Source organism: Cetorhinus maximus, chromosome 24 (assembly GCF_964194155.1).
Source record: "Cetorhinus maximus chromosome 24, sCetMax3.hap1.1, whole genome shotgun sequence".
Taxonomy (NCBI): Eukaryota; Metazoa; Chordata; class Chondrichthyes; order Lamniformes; family Cetorhinidae; genus Cetorhinus; species Cetorhinus maximus.
The window spans coordinates 47,201,405-47,225,021 of NC_135902.1; the positions used below are offsets into that span (position 1 = coordinate 47,201,405).

The 23,617-nt window shown below is 43.8% G+C and overlaps 1 protein-coding gene across 10 annotated transcripts in view; it reads right to left on the minus strand.

Moving 5' to 3' along the window:
- aatkb (apoptosis-associated tyrosine kinase b) overlaps positions 1-23,617 on the minus strand; it is a 302,389-nt gene that overhangs the window by 46,115 nt on the left and 232,657 nt on the right. For 8 of the 10 annotated variants that reach the window (XR_013580640.1, XM_078571176.1, XM_078571177.1 and 5 more), the window contains 2 exons: positions 13,502-13,646; positions 3,856-3,935 (listed from right to left, as the gene is read on the minus strand). Coding sequence is in view for 7 of the 10 variants with exons in the window: in XM_078571176.1 (XP_078427302.1) it covers positions 3,856-3,935; positions 13,502-13,646 (225 nt within the window). In the remaining 3 variants the exon portion in view is untranslated. Of the gene's footprint in view, positions 1-3,855; positions 3,936-13,501; positions 13,647-13,678; positions 13,819-23,617 lie in introns of those variants that run through there. The other 2 variants (XM_078571183.1, XM_078571182.1) reach the window with 2 other exon arrangements.

The following is a 23,617-nucleotide window of genomic DNA, read 5'->3' on the forward strand; positions in this document are numbered from 1 at the left end:
AACCTCTTAACAGCTGGCATCAAAAAACGGCTCCCCTTCTCACCTGCCTGCTCTCTAGGCTCAAATGGGGTCAAATAAGTCAAAAAACTACTTCAGGAGTCACAGGCAATCTCCTTTGACAGCACAGACTTAGTTTATAACTGTAACTATTCATCATAACTTATTCATTTAATTCAATATGTTAGCCCATCAAGGTATTCTGCTGCAACACTGCGTCCAAGGATTGTAGGTGGGGGGGAGAGGGGAGAGGGGTGGGAGAACAGCACATGATTAGTCTAAGAAATCAAATGCAATAATTTTATTTTCCTTTTATTTGTTCGTGTGATGTAAGCGTCGCTGGCAAGGCCAGCATTTATTGGCCATGCCCTGGAGGAGGTGTTGGGTGAGCCACCTTCTTGAACATTCGCAGTCCGTGTGGAGCAGGTACACCCACAGAGCTGTTAGGAAGGGAATTTCAGAACTTTGACCCGGTGACAGTGAAGAAATGGCGATATTTTTCCAAATCAGAATGATGTGTGAGCAGAATGTACAGATGGTGGCGTTCCCACGCTACCCTTGTTTTTCTAGGTATATTATTCTACATCTTCCCGGCTGTATTTATTAAACGTCACCACGTTTCTGAAACGTGACATGTACAGATATTAAGGAATGTGCCCGGCATTGAAACCTGATAATATAACAGGATTCAGAGAATACTTTCAGTTGGAAATGTAATGAATGCAAGTTCTAAGTTTGACCTACAGTACATTTGGAATGTGGGTTCAAACGAGAAACTATGTATTCTAGCAGTTCAACAAAGAGCTTGATCATCAGGGCTGCAGATAACACAGCCCATTGTTTCTACTGAATTGAAATATCCCAAGTAAACAAACAGTACGAAAAGAGCTGCCCAATCCCAATATACAGCCATTAACCCTACACTTGACTTTGGACGAAGTGTGCTTAAGATTCAGTTATCCTTTGTTCTGGCTGCACAATGTTTTTTAAATTTAAATTTAAGTCATAAATTGTCCAATTTTCTGAGTTTGTAGCAAGCAATTCATTTAACAACAGCTTGCATTGATATAGCACCTTGAGCACAGTACAGTGACCTGAACAGGAGCAAGTATCAAACAAGATTTGACGCTGAGCCACACAAGATGATATTCGGACAGGGTGGGCCATAAGCAGACGGGTGGTCAAAGAGTTTTAAATAGTGTCTTAAAGGAAGAGAGGGAGGTGAAGTGGAGAAGTTTAGAGAGGGAATTTCAGATCTAAGGGCCTTGGCAGCTGAAGGTACAGCCACCAATGGCCCAGTAACGAAAATCAGGACTGCACAGAGGCCAGAATTAGAGGGCGGCAGAGATCTTGGTGGGTTGTGGGGCTGCTGGTGAAGGTTGCAAAGAGAGGGAGAGGCTCAGTAAAATGAAAGTAACTTTTGGGGAAGATTTAGTCCCTCTGCTACATGCAGTGTTTATGAGCAGCACGTTTTTATTTTGCAAACCTGCCCCATACCAAGATAACTTCAACACAGCTCTAAAGTATTATTCATCAGGCTACCTGTTCAGATTTGTCCAGAGCAGCTGAGGGTGCATTTGTGATTCCTGACTTTGGCAGTGCTGTCGGCCAGTTTGGCACAAAAGGTGAATCACCACACAGGCCCAACAGCGAGCTGCCTGTCCATACTGTCGGCTGACATCTCTAAGATCTCGGGTAAAGAATCACTGAGACTTAAAAAAAATGCAATTTGGGGTCTTGTTTCCAGTTAAAAGGATCAAATTGTTTTTCCAATAGAAAACCTGACTTTGATATCCTCATGGTTCACGGGTGAACTAGAGTCGGATACGTTTTTGAAGCCACGTTAGATTCTGAAGCTACGGGTTACATTCTCCCCCGTAAATACATTGTTATTTATCTTTCTATATTGCAGATCTAACAATCTCTACTGGAAGTGGCAGGCGGGAGCCATTTTGCTTCCAAATTTTCCGTTCAATCTCAACCTGCTAGTATCAACAAAAGAAAACAATATTCCCAAACAAGATCTGTCTATGGTGATGCTGCTTTCACATTTCTCAACCATTTAAACAGGACAGGTAATTGAAGCAAATCCTGGATACCTTCATGCAGCTGCACCTTGGATAATTCCAACCTAGCTTTCCACACTCAGAAGGCGAAACCAGTATAACTTGGGAAAAGACTGGTGCTGGTCCAAAATGGAGTTCTACCTAGGAGTATACGAGGCCAGTTCGGACCAGTGCCAATCCTTTCCCGCGATTTACTGGTTTTTCCTTCTCGGCAATCAAGGTTCACCAAAGTCACATGCGGCTGTTAAGATGGTGGGATTGAAGTGGAAAAGCGTGATCCGTTTTGGGGGAAGGAGCCACAGCTTTGGCCTGATCAGATTGCCACTGATGCCCTCCTGGCCCAACCTAAGGTAGTCTGAAGCAACTCAAACTCAACGATCTTACAGCTGTTAAGCCCTTAATATGCAATGGATAGGCATTATTGATATGGGCAGCTTGGGCACAAATGGCTAGAATAAATGGCAATTGTGAGTTTTCTTTAAAAGGCCAGCAAAATACTCACATAATCGTGTCAAAACCTGTAGCTGACATGTCAACCGTGAATTCATTAATCCCAGTTGGTGAGCTACTGGCAGGGATTGATTTGTCCCGGAAACAATTAGGGGTCAGGGTAGGGCTGCCAATTTAAGGAAGCTTTTCCAAAAAAAAAAGAGGAATGTGGCAGTATCTCCCCAAATCCACCAGCTGCTCCTGTCCGTGCTCTGTTTTCAGTATAACACTTTGATTTTCCTTAATAGCATTGAATTCATGGGGCATGGAGCTCAATGAATAAAGTCATGCTTCATATTTTATCTACACCAGGAGAACCTCACACGATTCTTCATTGATCCTGAACAAGGACTCGACAGCCATTGAAGAGCAATTTTGATTTGGGCTAAGTTTTGCAACCATATTTGGGCATGGAAGCAAGTCTCCGAGCAATGCCAGAAGCAGAAAAATACTTTTGTTACCAACACAAGAGCAAAATACTGCAGATGCTGAAAATCTGAAATAAAAAAACCCCCCAGAAAATGCTGGAAAGACTCAGCAGGTCTGGCAGCGTCTGCGGAGAGAGAAACAGTGAGTGCTTCAGGCCTGCATCCTTTCATCAGAACTCAGAGGGACTGGCGAAAGGTCACATTGCCGAAACGTTAACTCTGTTTCTCTCTCCACTGACACTGCCAGGCCTGCTGAACATTTCCAGCGTTTTCTGTTTTTATCCCTTATTAATACTACCTCAGCCTCAATCAGCAGCTTTATTACATCTACGTCTTTGTTAACTTCCCCATCTTAGGAAAATGTTACCTCATGAAATTCACTAAAATGCCAATTTCATTGCTGATTTTAAAAAATCTGCCTTTTAAACAAACCCATTAACCCTCGCATTATTTGGTCTCAGCTTATGATTTTGAAAGATAAATGAGGGAACATCCACGTCTTTCTCCCCTCAGGCTTTAGAAATATGAAAGGCTACAAGGAATAAAGACACTTGGAGCTCAATACGGCAGCAAAAACGTTAGAATTAACATTTATCAACCAACTATCCAACTTGGACAACATCTGATGCCTTCTGTGATACCCAGGTCAAGGATCAACCATCCATTATATACTTGGACATGGAAGTACATCAAACACTGATGTGTAGTGCCCTTCACTGAGATTGTACAAGGAGCCTATCATGCTGAACTACATTTCCATCCTTTCCGATCTGATACAATGTACATAGAGGTCTGAGCTGGCATTTTCAAGTTCTTTGTTAGGGAGAAGTGGATGGGTTAAACAGTGGCAACTTGAAGAGAAGAAGTCTACTGACCTTTCCAAACCAACTGCTGCCTGCCTCTTTTAGGTAGAGGAGGCTTTGGCGGCCCAACTCAGCCTGTTGAAGGAATTGCCCTGTGGACAGACATATACAAACAAGATTATCACTGGCATTTCCACCGCCTCCTGTTCTTCATCAATAATCCTTTCCCAAGTCACGCACCATACCCGTGAATCTGGATTGCAGGAGGGTTACGGAATATTTTCTGCCTTAACACAAGGGGAAAAAAAAAGAGAGGCGCCCTTAGCCTCACTGTCTCCTGAACTGAAAGGCTCTTGACAGGTGAAGTGGAAAATAATTTTGGACAGCATGCAACAGGAACCAGAAACTGTGCACTTCAGAAACAAAAAAAAAAGCTGCTGCTCACTGCAGCGTCAGAGCCAAGGTAAACAAGTTGTTTACTGGGAAAAGATGTGACCCCTGTGGTAGCTTTCCTCCTCACTTTGGCATTCTCCGCCCCTGCAAATTACTGAGTGCAAGGATTGCGAGCACATGCTGACTTACTGAAAGAAATAAATTCTTTGTCAGTAACTTGCGTAGCTGTGGTCGCTTGGCTGGCTGGAGAACATAAAACAATTCCAACATCCCAGTCACATCAGACAGCTCTGAATGAATAAAGATAGGTTTGCATAATTTTCAAAATCATCAGAACAATCTGAACATTCTCCTCCCACAGGGAATGAATAACCAAGTAAAGGGAGGAGGGATTTCATTAAGATTAACATGGTGAAGGGAAGAAAACCTCAGATATTCCTATTACACAAACACATATATATCTATTCATTACATAATATATACATGTAAACATCTACACATACTATGCGCATATGTGTACACATATGCACATATATTAGACAAAGATTATGTACAAGGTGTTAATTTCAACACATTTTTACGATGTATAAAATAAAATTACAATGATTCTCGAAAGATCTATTAAACATCCTTTTGGTTCTGAGGTGAATCCTCTGACCTTTAGAGAAGCTGCAATTGGCCACAGCAAAACCCCACCCATGCCCCCCTCCCCCACCAGCCCCACCCCTCCACCCCCACTGCATCCCCACCCCCACCAGCCCCACCCCTCCACCCCCACAGCAAAACACCACCCACGCCCCCCTCCCCCACCAGCCCCACCCCTCCGTCCCCACCAGCCCCACCCCTCCACCCCCACAGCAACCCCCACCCACGCACCCCCCCACCACCCCTCCACCCCCACAGCAAAACCCCATCCACGCCCCCCTCCCCCACCAGCCCCACCCCTCCACCCCCACTGCACCCCCCACCCACGCGCACCCCTCCACCAGCCCCACCCCTCCATCCCCCCGGAACAAGAATGGGAAAATCCGCCAGATTTCTCATCTCGTCACTACGCACAGATTTGTACTGGGAATGTGTTACTGTGTGTGTGTGTGCGTGTGTGTGGTGTGTAGGGGAGTGGAGGGGTGAGGTGCAGACATGGTCATGTTGGCTGTGACGTCCTTCACAGACGCAACTTTCTTTTAAGGCTTCATAAATGAGCAAATATTAAGTGGGGGAGAGGGTGCAAAATGGGCACTGCCCGGGGAACTGTGCCCCAAGGAGGAGTCTGTGGCTTCAGGGCAGGAGCAGATTGTGGGGGGGGCGTGGGGGGGTGACAGGGTGCCCATTCAGAGGAAAAGGTTGTAAAGAGAGTGGAAATGGCTCCCAACTCAAACCAGAGAAAAAAATAAATAAAACTTTTATGGCAACAAGTGCTCTGAGATTTAGGGAACGGCCTAAACTGACGGAAATAGAACTGGCATCTTGCTCAAGAGAGTTCCTCAGCTCTTCTTTGAAATAGAGCCACTCAATCTTTGACGTCCACCTGAGGGGGCAGAAGGGGCCTCAGTTTACCATCCCATTTTGAAAGACGGCACCTCCGGCAGTGCAGTACTCCCTCAGTACTGGCGCTGGAGTGTCAGCCTAGGTTTTGTGCTCGGGTCTCTGGAGTGGGGATCGTACTACACACTGAGTCCCGGCCGTCACACTGACATCGATTTGAATTCTGTAATGGCCATGCCCAAATAATGAAATAAAAACTCAACACACGTGCAGACTGTGCTGTGATATTTAAAGCTTGTCTCAGTTCCCAGGTGGAATCTGTGAACCATCTATATTTTCCCGACTAAACAGGAGGCTTTAACTTTTCAGTCTAAACCCAGTGTGGCCCCGCTTACAATGCTGAACTATCAACAAGCGGCAACTGCTCACGTCATCAGAGAATATCTGTGGCCCTTTCTCGCATCCATTTAACGCTCAGGCAAATAGGTTTCAAGCAGGCAAATGGCCGTGTGCAGCAAAAGCAGGAAGATATTTACAGAAGAGAAATTAGAACAAATATTACAGATTGCATCTCGAACGAGCCAATGTCGGTTTGAATTCCATAATGGGTATTCCCATAACGCGCATTATATAAAACCTCACAATTAGCGTAATGTGAAGTCCAGTGGTCAAGCTTCAGTAAATGTGCAGTTAGTTTAACCAGTGCTATTTAGATAATGCTTTACTATGATGCAATTTTATTTTGATTGGGAGGATGTCAATAGCATTGCTGGTACAAAATCTAACACAAAACAGAAAGATAAAACACGGGCACTTTTACACTGGGTTTGCAAATTCAGCTAAGGTCGCTGTGCCAAAAGTCTCCCTTCCCTGCCAAATGTAAGGTTCCGACGTGAATTTTGTTTTGGCAGCCAGGAAACAGATCCTGGTGGCTGTGTGTCCACAGCTTGGAGTTGGCAAAATTTCAGCACAAACTGGTATCAAGTTGGCCGTTTCATTCCAAGAAGCTGGTGTGAAAAATCAGAATGGCGCAGTAAAACATACTCTTCTTCAGAAAAATTAAACACTAACATCTCTTGGCCAAGGCCACTTTTTTCACATACTCTGTCAAATGTGTGGCTACTACCTCCCTGAGGTCACCATTAGTTTCCTCTCCTAGAACAGCGCTCCTAATCTATCTATCCAAGGTTCCCATCTGTTGTTGTGTACCAAACACAAAAATCAGCTCTGAAAACGTCAGCAACTCCACGGGTGTCGCACTGACGATAATGTTCCAGACAACTTGCTCCAATGGAGTGGTAGGATTATTGTCTCTTGTGAGGCCTGAAACCGGGCAGGGGGGGGCTTGGCGAGAGGGCCTTTTGAAATTGGTCTTCTCGCATCATCAGGATGGCGTGCTGGAGAGGGCACCGGTCACAAAGAAGACAAAAGTCAGCTGGTGGAAAGGCTGGCACCAGATCTCCCCATGTGGGGGATGGGGAGAGGGGGACGGTGGTAGGGGTGGTCGCAGGCGAGCAGCGGTTGGAAGCAGCTCGCAGTTCAATGTACAGCCAGGAGTGGGCACTGCTGCTCCTTCGACCTTCGCATTCAGTTAAGTTTTACATTTTTTACATATCTTTTTGGTGGTAGCCTTCAGCAGTCCCTTTAAGGACATGTTTATCTGTTGTCTACCTGAGGAAACTGACCATCTGCCTGTGAGTAATACAGGATGTCCTGAACAATATGGTATGAAGTGCACAGCTGGCATGGAATAAGCACAGACACAGCGCATTTCATTGGGCACCAGAACTAGAATTGCCCATTCCCATTTCAGACCTGTCTTAGCTCCTCCTACAATTACTTCACATGTTTTTCATATCCTTTCAATTTCTTTCATTAAACATATTTGGTTAATATCATTTCAGTCATTTAACCATCTACTTGCTTTCTGCCTGCACCTGCATCTGTGTGCATGTGGGAGTCAGCACGCATGCCTGCTTGTGTCAACACACACCTGGGTTTCCGTGTGCGTGCGTTTCGTGTGCGTGCTTGTGCATGCGTATGCCTGTGCATGCTTGTATTTGTGTCTGAGCGTGCGTGTGTCTGTGCACGCGCGTGTGTGCATCTGCCTGTGTGTGTGTGTGTGTGTGTCCAGTTATGCTCCTCTTCCCTGCCTTTATCAATGCTAATCATTTATATTTTTTGCCAATTCTGATGAAGTGCCAGCATTAACTCCCTGTTCTCTCCGCAGATGCTGACTGACCTGCTCAGTTGGAGCAAGCATTTGTGTAAGTGGCAGTCCGGATGCTCCAACCCAGCTCCAGGCTCTCCCAGTAAATGGAGATTAGGCCTCTGGCTCTTAAGTCTGGGTGGACATGCAGCAGGAAACTTGTGTCCAATGGACGTGGGTGGTCCCTCATCAGCTCTGATTCAAACTATGGATCCTGTGAGCCCATAAAAATGGGAGTAGAGAGCCAATTAACGCTATGAGTCGGTACAATGCTGGCTACGGCCATGGACAGCTCATGTTGTGGCCTGTCAGGCTGTTAATCAGCCTGTAAATCCTTCCAGCAGTTCACACTGATCTCTCCAAGGAAGGGGGTGAAAATACAATGCAGGAACCTATGCAGCGTTCAACAAAGAACTATTGTACGTTACTCTTTCACAAGAGAATTAACAGACTACAACATTATAGCTTTAAAGGCTTTGATTTTCAAAGCATATATTATATCAACTCTCTGTAATGCAAGTGGATTAAATGCACTTAAATGCACACCTTTCAGCAAAATTGATCACACTTTATTTTTACTTCTTTAAACGTTACGCCCTGATAGGTTAGGAATTGATCGCATACTTTCCCTTTTGCTGTCACTAATAAATATGGAATGTTTAGTTGTTCAGCGATGAAGTACAAATGCGTACACAGTTAGCAGTGCAAGGTTTTTCAAAATCAGATAAGGTGAAGGGCCAGTGCTTAAAATGCAGGAAACAAGAGAAATTACCTGCAATTATTTAGTATCTTTCACATCCTTAAGATGCCCCTATGGATTTCACCGTCAATTCATTGCTTTTAAACTTTAATCGCTGTTGTTATGTAGGCAATTTTTGCACAAACAGTACCCAGAATAAAGTAAGTCAACTAAATACCTGAAAAGGAAAGATTTGCAGGGCTATGGGGAAAGAGAAAGGGTGTGGGACTAACAGGAAAGCTCTTTCAAAGAGTTGGTATAGGCATGATGGGCTGAATGGCTTCCTTCTGTGCTTTATAATTCTAAGAATCAGAGACTGAGTGTTGACAGGACGTGGGATTTTAAATGTCTGTTAGTTCACATGAGAAAGGAAAAGACTGAGGGAAGTAAGGAGCTGGGGAAAAAAAATGAGCTATAAATAAGGGATATTATAATTCCGATACAGTAAAGAGGAAGAGGAGGCAGTACTGTAAACTTGGGAACTGAGGTGGAACAAGAGAGGAAAATTCAGAGGAGCAATAATCATAGCGGCATCGATGAAACAGAGAAAGATAAAACAAAAGCAGTTCTCTTCACACCTATCAATAATTCATCTTCCGAACTGCCACTGCCTTTTATGTAACATATCAAAGCTCCTCCTTTGCCACTTCTACAATGTGAGAAACATTGCTCTGCTTGTTTCAGGGTGAGAGGACTATGCAAACAGATCCAAAGTATAAATAGATCCGACAGGAACAATCAAGACAAGTGTTATAGAATGTTAAAACTGTGTGATTTACATGGATGCCATTATAGAGGAGATAAATTACATCCAATGTACATTTAGCATATTACAGCACCGTATAACTCCACAGCTAGGTTCTATGACCCCAGGACCTGTTAGCGTATTTGAACCCTAAGTTACGTTGACCAAGAACAGTTCTAGGGCGGAGACCGTGGATCCTCTGCAGATGAGGTTAAGAGTTCTGGACTGGGTTCTTTAAATTGTGACTCAATATGCCTGCCAAGCTTAATAGCGACTTCTCTTTTATTCTTGTGCTCCTTAAGATTTGAATCTTTCCATTTCAGGTGCTCAGTGGCAGCAGGTGAGTTATAGCACAACCCACACAAGATAAAATTCCCTCTACTCTGAGAATAATGTGCATCAGCCTGAACCATAGAAAAGCACCCACTAGAGCCCCAGTGTGATAATTCCCAGCACTGCTGCGAGATTGCTAATTAGTGCCAAATCGAGACTACCCAAACAACTCATTTCAGACGGATATCTTACAGGCAGAGACATAAATTTGAGCTGGGTTTGAACTTGGGACCGAGATGTGAAAGGACAGTGTCTAATCCACTGCACCATTCACTCACCTGACAGCCTCATGTGTTACGATTCTCTAGACTGGATGTGAAGGGAGATCGGAAGAAACAATGGTCAATGGTGCTCAATGCCATCTTCAAAGAAAGCTGCCGACAAAGATCTAGCAATCTCTGTGGCATGAGTTCCCCCTTTCCCAACTTCAATTTGAATCTGTTGCTACATCAAAGGACCTCCAGGCATTCAGCAGCAGTGATGTCATCAAGCAGGGTAAGCAGCCAATCCCTTTGAAGAATTCTCACAGATAGCAAACCAGGAGGTGAAAAGCACTGATTACCCTGCACTTTTTAATGTCATTTTTGCAGGCAGTGCAATAAATGATTCAGGCACGCGTGTGGGACTAAGGTGAACTATCACAAACAAACTTAAAAACAAAACTTTAAAAATGTGGAATTTATCACAATGGAGACTTTTGACACTGCATTAGTTCTTCAGGACCAGAGGGGTCATTCAGCAGAAATTATGAACTTAGTACAGTATTTAAAACCGAGTTACATCTTAATCAACAAGGTGTAACTTTTTCAAGAGCGAGGCTAATAGTGTAAAAGGCCAAGCTGTCATCAATTCAGTGATTTCTAATTAATTGCAGACTAGGGGGACTTCGAAAGTGCAGAGTAGCATCGCTGACAGCAACTTCTGGATTTATGTGTTTAACTGGGCGTGTACGGACTCCAGAAGTTGCTGTCAGTTTCAGGGGGGCAATGACAGCGAGCGCTGAAAGTTTCACTGTTGTAGTGCCACAAAAATTCGTGCGATTGTCCCTTTCATCCCCGTGCTATTTACTCCCAAAAAAATAACCTTTACGGATACAATAAGAAAACTGGCAGGCCAGATTGAAGGTTCATTTTGATATCGTTTAAATGCCGACAATAAAACCTGAAAGAAATCATCATTTAAAAGGGAGTGGAAGTTTTCAGTTAGAACCTGTCGAACATGTTGAGGAAGCGGAAGCATCCTGGGTTTGAAGGTCATAACTGAAAGTTCAAAGGTTTGACAAACTTCAGGGCGGAATTTTACACCAGCGGGATTTTACGGTCCTGCCGAAGTCAGTGGAGTTTAGAATGGCTCGCCGCATTTCATGGCCCCGTCCCCAACGTAGAGGGACCGTATAATTCTGGCCTAAGGGCAGCGTTTTCCTGTCGGCGAGCAGGGGGCCGGGGCCCACTCGCCGACACGTAAAATGACGCACGGAGATGTCAGGCGGGCGTTCCGACGTCACCGCATGCCATTCAGATATTCCATTCGGCGGGTGTCAAAGTGCCAGCTGTCAAAGGCGGATTAAGGCCTGTTAAAGAGTAATTAAAGTAATTAAATGAGCTGCCTGTCCAGCTTTAAGAGCCCAGGCGGCCTTCGTATTTTTCATGAAGCCTCATCCACGGGCGGGATGGGGTTTCATGAAGGGTTTATTATTTAAATAAAACTTTTTGAAATAAATAATGGACGCGTCTCAGCTCATGTGACAGTTTCACATGAGGGCGGCACGTCCTTAAATTTTTTACCCTCCTTTACTCAAATTTCCATAACTTAAACAAATCTCCCTGAGGCGCGGAGGTGCCTCGGGGAGATCTCTGCGCTCTTTAGTGCGCATGTGTGAAAGAGCCCAGGGACCCCCCCCCCCCCCCCCTCCTACGCCCGCACAGGGAACACTCAGCGCTTCCGGGTGCGTGTCACGATGGGCGGGCCTTAATTGGCCCCGCCCAAATAAAATGGCAGCATGGACCCGATTAGGGGAACCGATCGGGTTCTCGCCCGCCCCCGCCCCCACCCCTGCCCCCGCCCCCACCCCCGCCCCCGCACAATCCCCCCAAAGGGGGAAAATTTATGGCCTAAGTGTTACTTTTGCAAATATACAGAATGAGAACACAAATGTACAGCTTAAGGTTACCGCAAGCCAGTTACAATAAACTATTTTTGAAAAATTTTCAACTATTTGTGACTATTTTTGACTAAATATGCTCCTTTAGGATTCCTCCCTTCCTGGATAGTCTCAGCCTCAGCCTCTGTGAATGGTGCTCCAACAACAGTGGCCCACGGTGAGATCGCTGCCAATCTTTTATTATCTCTGAGGAACTGTCGTCATTCTGAAATCTCAATGGTCTGTCCAAGATTGAGAAATTGCCACATGAGGAACTCTGTGGCCCATCAACCTGCTGTGCTATTACAGAGGGCCTCGTACTTGCAGCATGCAACCACTGAATAATGGATTACATCAGGTGAGGAACGGTAGGAAAGTACATTTGCTATAGTGTTGGTCTGATTGCAGCAGATGGCTCTGGTTATTGCTAGGTTTTGCCACTGTTGCACCAATCATCATTCATCAGGGTCTGTATTCTCCACAGCAATGCACTAGATCTGTCCAGAGAGAATCCCTGTAAGAGAGTTTATGTGAACAATCTCATACTCCCTCAAAAGAATGTCAAAAAGGGGAGTATGTCATTGCCACGTATTGGGGAAAATGGCTACCATCTCCTCCAAGTGCGGGGTTGTGTTTCTCTTTAAGTTATTTTTTAGCAAGATGTGAGCCTCCATCAGAATCTATTCTGTCGCATTTCCATTCACTTTTCTAAATTTTCAAGGAAATGCGCCAGACGTTTTTTTGAAAGGTACCAAGAAGATGTCCCAACCCAGAAATGACACTCATGCCAAGTCAATCCAACGTGGCAAAAGCGCGGCACTGCGTGTGACTACAGGAACATTTGGCGCGGCCTTGCATCCAGTGATCAGCGGCAACCCAATGGTTCCAACAGCTCAGGATCCTCTCCAACACGGATGAGGTGGCGGGGAGAGGCCTTGTCAGCAGAGCTGGACCTACATCCTGGGCATTGAAAAACCAGGAACATTTTTGCTTCCAGTCTAACCAACTGGAGTTTTATTTTGCCGGAGTGAAATTTTGACAAACTGCTGTGGTAACTTGATCAGCAAAATAAAAGCAAAATGGAAGAGGCCAACCAAAGGAGAATTTCTCTCAATCATTAAGATAAACACACAGAGAAAAGCAAAGCACTTGGAATCCAATTTTTAAACTTTTTCTTTTGCCTTTTTAAAAAATAATCTATTTTCTCCTCTTTTCACTTGCAAAAGCAGTGCCTTAACCAGAGTTTGGTTCCACGGGAACCTATGTCCCAGAGCAGTAGCCTGAGCCTCTGGATTACTAGCCCAGTGAGATCTATGCCACCATCTCCTTTAGCAGCAGGGATCTCAAATTCAAAAGAAATGTAGACTCCCTCATATTCAGCTCATGGTCAGTTTGGGTCAAGTCATCAGGCAGAGTCGAGGGGAAGCTAGAAGCCCAGTTATCAGCAGGAGGGAGGAATCAGCGTTGGGAGTGGGGAACTATTCCACTTCAGAATCCCCACAGTCTTTGGTCCTTAGAGGCTGTCCAAGCACAGACAATAACAAAATGTGTATTAATTAAATACAAGTAGTTAATTTGTTCACCTTCTAGTGATATGCCATTCGTCATTAGTTGATCATAGCCGTATCGTAAGCCGTTATTCAAAAGGAAACCCAACTGTGCTTTTTTTTTTACCTGGTCTTGCAGATGGCTGGTTTGAGACAGGAAATGAAACCTCTGTGAGTGGCAGTATGTAAACCTCAGGTCCATTCTGTGATGAGGACGTGGTGCGGGGTGAGAATTCTCCTGTGTAATCCTCGCCCTCATTATTCTCAAACTCCTGCAAACAGAAAAAGAAAGAGTACACTTTACCTTTACTCTTTGACGGACTTGGGAATCCTCTTAATTCTCAGGTTTTCTCAGTCAACTTTTACTTTGTCTTCTAACATGATGAAGTCTGGGTAGATGAGCAGAGCAAAAGCTCAGTCTAAAGCAGTTTTCAATATGGAGAATTTATACTGAAAAAATATGATAAAATGAAACATATCAACTCTAAAATAATGAGGCAAACGCCAAGCAAGCAACAAGATAACAGGCATATCTGTACAATCAACCATCTTCTTTGAAATGTAGGTTATAGATATTCAAGCATTTTGTGAGCCAAAAAACCTCAAAAGCCACAGAGAAAGTTTCAATTCATGTTCTCATTAACTTGCACGCATTCAAATTACTGATGCTAAAAGACCTTGGTGTTTTCCAATTTAAAAGTTATATATCAATGAGGCAAGGTGCTAAAAATTGGAATGTAGGAACAGAAGGAAGTCATTTAGCCCCTTAAGCGAGTTTCACCATTCAACGAGATTACGGTTGACCTACAATCTGACCCCTTTTCCAAGCCCACAGAGTTCAAGCAGGACAAACCTATTTACTCACAGATTTTGGGAGAAGGGGCGAAATGGACTGGGTTTCTCGCGCTTCATGGGTCAAAATGACAGGGAATGGGGCGTTGGTACAACAGGTGTCCCTATCAGCTGAGAACTGAACACCCCTGTCTTAGGAAAGCAGATAGGTCCCGTTCTCCATTCCATCTTGCGTGTAGGTTAGCAAGGTACAATGGAACACAACCAGGAATAGCCCCTTCCTGCAGGCTAAGAAATATTTCAACAGAATATATTACACTTAATCTTTGCTGCCCTAAAAATCCCCGTAACGGTTTCTACAATAATGAGCATCCTAACCAATTTGTCAAAGCTTCGAGGTAGTTTGTCAAAAGCTTTTGACTTATTCCTTTCTTATTTGCCTCACATTCATAGCAGATTTGATTACTTGATGGTTGGGGTGGGGACGGAGGGAATGCAAGTAACAGAAAACTTTTGTAGCTGGAGGACAAGTCAAACAATCCGATTATTTACTTTTGGCCAGTGTATATACAATAGGCTTCAGCACCGCTGCTCTGCAACTCCACATAATGGTTCACAGTGAGACATCACTTTAGCTGTGTGTCAGCCACTGGATGATTTGACAGCTCAGCAGTTATGCTGTTAATGACCGCTGTTATTTTGTGTCTTGATTACCCAGTTTAGCGTCACTCACCTACACTACTTATTATACAGTCTGAGCCAAATGTGTGGTCCTGTGATTCATTCTGATTCAATTTATTTTATCTTTCTCCTCTCAGGTGTCCTTCTGTTCCTTTCCCTTATAGTTTTGCCAATCTTCACAGTAATTCAGGAAGCTCTGTGGCTTTGGGGAAAATCGCCCACAGTATCGTGGGAAATATCCCAAGCACGGCAGTTTTTGACTTTTTAAGTACTCTCTGAATTTCTGAATTAATTTTACTTGAGGAGTCTTGAATTCTAACTTTGCATTCCTCCTCAATGTTTAAAAAATGCACAAAGTTTCATTAAATATGTCTGTGCTGTTAACTTCAACCACATCAGGTGGTAGCAAATTCTACATTCTAACCACTCTCTGGGCGAAATTATTTATTTCAGGATGTTAGCTAAAAAAAAATGGAATAATAATGAGATAGAAGCTCAGTGGATCTTAACTGAGATGCAATACCTGTATTTGGAAAAACTTAATTAAAATAATTCTTACCCCAGGATTATCAACTTTGTCCCTTGGTAAAAATTGAAGGTTTCAACTATAACAGGTGATTATTGTAATAACAGATACCTCAAACTGTTACAACTCTCCATTCTGCTTATTACATCAGTTACTCACTCTTGCTTCTCCTCTGTCACCCATATTTCTTTATCTTTTTGGGTTATTCCCATCTGCTTTACTCCTCTCGCCCTCTCCTGTCCTCTTAAATCCGGTATATTCTCGAATTCCTTCATTCGCTCAGATTCACTCTCTTTACATTACTGATTAATTTCTACTTCACCAATATCATGGTGTGGTCATCCAAGCCCTCCAGAAAATTGCCTTCAATGTGAGGGAGAGCCTTTTCCTTCCCCAAAAGCATACTGCATTAGTAAAAACTGTAAATCTCTATTAAGGTGCAAGCATGAAGAATGGACTCTTGGACGAAGTACTGGATGTCTGTGGGCGGGCTGCCAACAATCTGGATCCAGGCCCCTGTTCCATACACACTACTGGTCTGCTAACACCCTGGATCCAGACCCCAGTCCAATTCAAAGCTACCATGAGAACCAAAAAAATCTACTGCTATAAATCGGTTTCTGTTATTCTTTCATGGGCTGTGAGCATTGCTGGCAGCATTTGTTTCCCATCTCTAATTTCCCTTGAGAAGGTGGTGGTGAGCTGCCTTCTTGAACCTGTGCAGTCCATCTGGTGTCAATACACTCACAGTGCTGTTAGGGAGGGAGATAGGTACAAACCTTCTGCCTTTGCTCCAAAACAGTGATGAAAGTAAGACTCACCTGCAACCCATTATCACCAAACTCTCTGGAGCACAGCATTGCAGCTGAGACTGACTGGTGTTCTTACAGAGTATACATGAGTACTCAAACAAATGGTCACTGAATCAAAGGAGGAGATTTTGGCTCCAAGAAGAAATGAATAGAAAAATAGACGAGGTGGATTGTGGCAATGACAGAGTGATGGTGAACTAGGCTTGGTCTCATGAAATCATAGAACTGAAAAAGCAAGTGACACAAGTACAGTTGAAACATGATAACTTAACTGCTGCTTGTGCAACTATCTGAGGACTATTGGATTGTCAGAATAGAGCAGGGGAAGGGTCTAACAGCAAAAATTCCTACAATCAGATCTCAAGGATCTTGGAACTCTTGCCACAACTCCCAGAAATGATCATTAAAATTGTGTCAGCTAGTTGCACCCAGTGTCGCTCAGCACATTTAGAGAGAACCATTTTCACTGAACTAGATAAATGTTCAGTGAGATTCACCCTCTCCTCTAAGTACATAGTCAGAAGATTGCAACAAGACAAAATCCTCGCTATTATAAATCATCATTTCCTGATCTTTACACATCTTCACCACATCTTTCCTGCCATCAGCATTCGAAACATCGCAACATCCCAAAATAATAATAGAGAATGACCAAATCACCTTACCTTTCATTAAGTATAACCCTATATAGTAACTTCTACAGTGGCATCAGCTGAGAGACACACCAAGACACTTGAGCATTCCTTCCAGTGTGTTCAGAGATGGCAGTCAGAGCAAGTATTATTTTCTGACTGTGGCGTCACTGTGTGTTGGTTCTGTCAACATCGACAACACCAAGAGTTTTGTTAAATACCAGCTCCCAGAAAGAATCTCTGGCTCTTATATAATTGCTGGTTACTCATGGGATAAACCTTCATGTTATTTCAGTCTCCAATTTCATTTGTGCACCTTCTGGACGGGACTCTGTGCTGTCTCCCTTTTTACCACCTCAAAGCCTCATCCTATGAGGTAATGAAACTGACGGACTCTTTCTCATGAGTTCTTCTTTCCACAGTTACACTGAACATGGCTCATGCGCTAAAACTCCTCTGAATAATGAAATGGATATATTGTCAAACATTCCCTTTGTTCTACTCCTTTCATGCAGAACTTTCTGGTTGAATTTATGGCCTTTTAAATAGCCAGTCAGGCCACTGTCATCAGAATCATAACACAGTGAACATCAGTGTAGCAATTAATGCATGCCAACTGACTTTGCACTTTGTCTAAAAATGCCAAAAGCCTCCACAAAAATCTTAAGAATGGTAAGTATTTCTTGACATTATTCCTGCTTGTGAGGTAGCCTCCTCCTAATTTAAATAACGACAGAACCGTCTTTATAATTTAGTGACAGCTTTTTTCTCTAGTAGTTATCTGAATAGCTTTGAGATTGACTCTTACATTCCAACTCACTGGACTCCAAAGTTAATTCACAGGCTGAATGTAATGAACAGGAGATATAAGCTAGTCCTGTAAATGTACACTTGATTCTACCTGATAAAATTAATTTTATAATCAGATGTTAAAAATTAAATATTGTGTAATAAAAAGGCACAACACAGAGGAATCACTTCATACCTGCATTATGATTATATTGCCGAAGTCACAGATTTTGGCAAGATTTTCAGACCAGATTTCTCAAGAGTTAATTGCTTTTGGTTGTGTGGTGCACTAGGGATTGTGCAATAGGTTTCAATAATAAAAAAAATCTCACAATTATACAGCGCCTTTAAAGTTTTGGAAGATAAAACACAGGGTTTTTCAGGAATTGCAGTAGGTTGGGGAGCAAACATTGAGCAGTGTGGTGGGAGAGACTACAAGGAGTAATCGAAGGCTTGGTCACAAAGGTGGGTTTTGAGGAGGTACTTAAAGGTGGAGATAAAATAGTGAAGGTGGAGAGAGAGAGAGAAGTGGAAAGGCAAAGAGAAAGCAAAGGGAAAAAGGCAGAGAGAGTGAAGAGGGGAAGGCTGAGTGAGAGAGTGGAAAGGTGGAGAGATTTTGGCAATAAATTTAATTTAGTAGTGTCACTCAAGAACATAAGAACAAGAATAGACCATTGAACCTCAAGCCCTTTTCACCATTCAATTAGATTATGACTAATCTATATCTCAATTCCATTTAGTGACCCTTGCTCCATATCCTTTGATACTCCTACCTCACAATAATTTATTGACCTCATGCTTGAAAACCTCCTGACCCAGCAACCACGACCTTTCTAGGGGGGTTTATGAATTTCACTACCCTTTATGCGTTGGCTTCTTAAAGACAACAGATTGTTCCACTGGCTGACTTTATCCTTTATAGAATAAATGGAGAGTTCAGCAGAACCAGTACTGCCTGGAGCAACATTGAAATCTGAGACCACTGATCTCAAATCATGTTATAAGCCACCCTGACCTTCTGCATGGTGTTGTTGTAGAATTATTTTTGTCGATAAAATATAACCATGGAAATGTTTTGCAGCTGTTCAGTACAGTTTAGATTCCTGCTAGAATTAAGCGCTATCTCATCACTAATACAAGATAAATCTCCTTTACAAACTTATGGTTTTAAAGTTGTATTGCTACTAAAGATTATTCTTTCTATGCTTTGAGGGCATTATTACAAATATTTAGTACATGGAGAGCGTAATCACATTTACAAGAAATGTTTTATTGCTTATAAGAAAAAAAAGATGAACAGTCACTTATTAGTATAGACCTTGAATATTGCTGAAAAGAGACACATGTTGCCAAAGCCTTCATCTTGCACTCATCAGGACAAATGAAAGAATGCCAAATTTCAAACAATCACAATTTATACAACAGGAGAAAATGGGTGCTGATTGGTTGGCAAGTTGAATCTGAGTGGCCAAGGGGTTGCCATGGAGAAAGCAATGGGAAATTATAGTTTCCCCATGCTCCTGGGTAATTCAAAAAAGGCACAAGGCTTGAACATATTCCTTTGTTTGCAGAGAATAGGTCCCTGCGTATGAATGTCACTTCTAGCAAGCGTAAATAAGCCACATTATGAGCTTGACTGATTAGCTTAAACTGGTTGTTAGTGTAGCTATTAGTGCACTCAGGATTGTTCAGCAAGTGCTGCCCAATTGCAGAAACACATCTAATGGTAGATGATTTGTTTTGGGTTTTGCAAGCACGGGTTGGTTGAAGCCGGTCCATACTCTGCCTATGACGAACAGCCAGAAGAACATGTTGTTTGATTCGATCAGCCAATCGTTGGGTCTACATACCTACAGATCTCCAATCTTCCCTTATAACTCTGATGTTTGACGCTAGGTATTTCCCTGAACTGCCTCTATATCTCTCTGTCTTGGTGACCAAATGGGAAACAGTACTGAATGTGGGATCTGGCTATACAGTTCAGCATTATTTGGAGTTTTTGATTCCTGCTGGAAATCATGATTGTCAAGTTTACTAAGACCCTTAGATCTTCAGCTTTACCTTTAGCTATTTGAACACATTCATGCAGTACCTGTACAGCCAAATGTTTCTTCTTATATGTGTTTTGCTGCCATCAGCATTCACATCACTGCTCACATCATATCCTTTTCCTTATCACTAACAGGACGTTAATATCCTTTAACAAATACATGATTTTTGAGTTTATTATAATAAAGATTATTCTGTTTGAGTATTGAGCATTTTTCTTTGAAGGCGTTAGTACAAGTACCAGGCCCGGCCGGTGCTAACTGCAAATGTAGGTTTACATTTAAGAACCATGGCCAGGATTTCCCGGTCGGCGAGCGGTGGGGCGGGGCCCACTCGCCGACACATAAAATGACGCGGGATGATGTCGGGTGGAACTCCCGATGTCACCGCGCCCCATTTCAATTTTCAGGTCGGCCAGGGGCACAGCCAAATCAGCTGTGCGCCCGCCGACCTGTCAACGGCCAATTGAGGCCATTGACAGAGTCATTACCGTCATTAGTGGACCTGCCCGTCCAACCTTGAGGTTAGCGGGCAGGCCGGGAGCCCTGGCGGGCATTGGAAAAAGCAGGAAACCTCATCCACGGGCGGGATGAGGTTTCGTGTAGGTTTTTTAAAAATTTAATAAAAGTGTATTTAAAAGTGATGGACATGTCCCAACTCATGAGTGCTTAGTCTCAGGGAGATGAGTGCGCTCTTTCATGCGCATGCGCGGAAGAAAGCTTGGCTCAGGGAATCCCCCGCCCATCCGCACAGGGAGTGCATAGCACTTCCTTGCGGACGTCACGCTGGACAGGCCTTAACTGGCCCACCCTAGTAAAATAGCCCCCCAATTGGGGGGCGCCAATCAGAGGCGTGCCTCCACACGCCCGCTCCTGCACTCCCCCCCCCACCCCCCCAAACCCCCCAACTGGGGGGGGGGGATATTCTGCCCCATATCACTGATGTTTTCTTACAACCAGCTAAACCCTCCTGATTTACAGGAACAGGGTTGCAAGCACTTAAGCCCAATGTACAGTATCACGCTTTCTAAATGTTAGGAGCTGAAATGTTCTCAGGGGTTCCTGTTTCTTCATGGATTTGACCTCCACAGCTCGCCCTGTGATATCAGTGGGTGAGTGAGCTACCTACTGAAATGTCGCTTAAATCAGAAAATTCCACTTCTGCTGAAATCAATACAGTGATCTGTAATGTATGGAAATGCATGAGGGAAGATGATGTGTCTGACAAAATCATGGCCAGAATATTGCCGGAGGGCAGGCCCGACACGACGACGCGCAAAATGTCGTCGGGCGCGTGTCCTGATATCATCGCACGTCATTTAGATATTTCGCTTGGCGAGCGTGCGCCAGAGGCGGCTGCGCACCCGCCAAACCGTCAACGGCCTATTAAGGCCATTAAAAGGCCAATTAAAGTCGTTATGCTACACGGCCCATCCAACCCGACGGTTGGTGGGCAGGTGAAAAGGCCAAGCGGCCTTCGCGTTTTTTTAGAAAACCTCATCCACGAGCGGGATGAGGTTTCCTAAAGCTTTTATTAATTGAATGAAAAAACTTTCCTAAAAATAAAAACATGGTCCTAGGGGGGGGAGGGGGGGGGGACATGTTTAAATAATTTCGCACTTTATTTTTAACAAAATTTTTTTATTCAATTTAATCCCCAAGGCAGCTCCGTTCCTCACGGGGATTACTGCACTCTTGCGCGCACATGCTCGAAAGAGTGCGGGCCCCAGCTCTCCCTCCTCCCCCCCGCCCGCACAGGTAGTTGTCCCGTCCACATAAAATGGCGGCGCGCAACTGATCGCGGGCGGCAATCGGCTCCACGCCCGCCCCTGCCCACTCCTGCCCAGCCCGCAACACATAGATAAGTTTCTGGCCCCTATTTTAGTTTGAAGTATTTTACTTTCTAAAAAATGATACGGATGTGGTGTTTAGCAGGATTGGCTATTATTTTGTATTTTAAGGTATTGTTGTTTGCATGTGTATTCAACAGGAGGTGTTTTTCAATGTTTCAATTGTTGCTCTTAATTATTTATAGAATTTTGCAGTTTTGGGGAGCCCATTTGGCCCATCATGCTGGTGTTGGCTCTTTGAAAGAGTTGTTCAGTTTAGTCCCACACCCCAGCCTTTTCCCCATAACCTTGCTTTCTGTTGCTTTTAAATATAACAAGTTTATCAGGTTGCAGCCAAGATATTAGGGAACGATTTATTCACTAATTCGATAGGTAAGTATTGTAACGGTTTGTTCAGTAGGTCTCAAGAAGAGGTTCAGAGACGTGTCAGGGTTGAAGTAGTGTTTATTGGTAACACATAACTATATACATATGTGCAAGGTATAATACAGACTAGGAGCTAACTTCATGTTGACCTCTCCATACCACTCTGTCTCCTTTCTACTGTCATGTGCCTCTCTTCATCATACTGTGGGCGGTACTGTTTTCCAGTCCCACATTAACCCTTGCTATGCCGAGCACCCTTATTCTACGCTTCCCCCAAGACTTTACCCAGCAAATTTACAGTTGAATTTTCCTTTATGTGCTACTCCTTCTTCCTGCAGACCCCCACCAATTCTCTGACTTTATAAATTCTGACAGTCTGGAGGTTTGACACTTCTGCCAGATCCTGTTCTCATCACATCTGGAGGAGTGGTAGGCTCAGTTGCTTTGGGCAAGCTTTGTTGGCTTGGAGTTGAATTCGTGGTGTTCTGTGCTTCTAGCACTTGGTTGTTTCGATCTGATTCGCTTTTGGCGAAGTCTTTGGAGTTGAACTTTTCTTTACCAATAACCCACCTGTTTTGTTCGGACACCATAGGCTTGTCCCGTTTCTTCGTTCCTTCACAGTATGAATACGGGTTTTCTTTCTCTGTGGGGTCCACCGTGATCTTTCTGCATGTTGACGGTGTATTTCCATTCCATTTGAATATTCTTCATCCATGAGCTCAATCTGAAGTTTGGCTTTCATCGCCTAACTGTGTTCTTTCCTGTGCCCTTGTACCTTGCTGAGGTTTGCTCTGGTGAGTTGCTGGTCTTTAGTCTCCTGCCCCAGCATCACCTTGATGCTGTGCATTTCTGCTGGAAATTGCAGTTTCATTGCCATGGTGTCTGCAGTGAACCTCCCCTCAGGTGATCCCCAGGTGTGTCCATGGTTCAGGCGCATTCCAGCCAGGTGAAGATGCCGTTTGTTTCAGATCTTTTAGATTTTCGGACTCCGGGTCCTTCACCAGCTTCTCCGGTTCTGAGGTCGCTCATGAATTGCCACCATATTGTGAGGATTTGTTCAGCAGATCTCAGGAAAAGTTTCAGAGGATTGTAGGGTGGGACAGTAATGTTTATTGGTACACATAACTATATACACACGTATATAGCCCAAATTAGGCGCTAAATTCATGTTAACTTCTATTCGAGTAGCTGCACACAACTCTGTCTCCTGTCATGTGTCCCTCTCCACCATTGTGGGCGGTACTGACCTCCAGTCCCACATTAACCCTTGCTATGCCAAACACCTTTATACTACAGTAAGTGGCCCAGAGAGATCAGAAGCACTTTCCTCAAAGGAAATAGGCATGTGGAAGCTCAATGAAATAAACCAAAGGGATTGCACAGAGGCTTTGCACAGTTAATGTTCCCATTAACTTCCTGAAACCGATGTAGAAGAAAGTGTTGCAGCTTGGACCAAAGTTCTTCTCTAGATACAAGAAAGTTCTAGATTCTCACTCCTTCACTGTCATTTAGAAAAAGCTGCAGAGGCTGATACGATAATCTATCAAATGACTTGAGAGCAATAGTTTTCTGGCACCTAGAAAGATTCAGTTGTAATTACGCACGCTTCTCAAAACTGAATTGAGTGAAAATCCTGGGGTGGAACCTTCCGGTCCCACCAGCAGCAGGAGGCTTGGTGGACAGGGCAACTTAATTTGGCGTGAGGCCAAAAATCAGTTTTCTAATGTTGGGATGAACTTTAACAGTT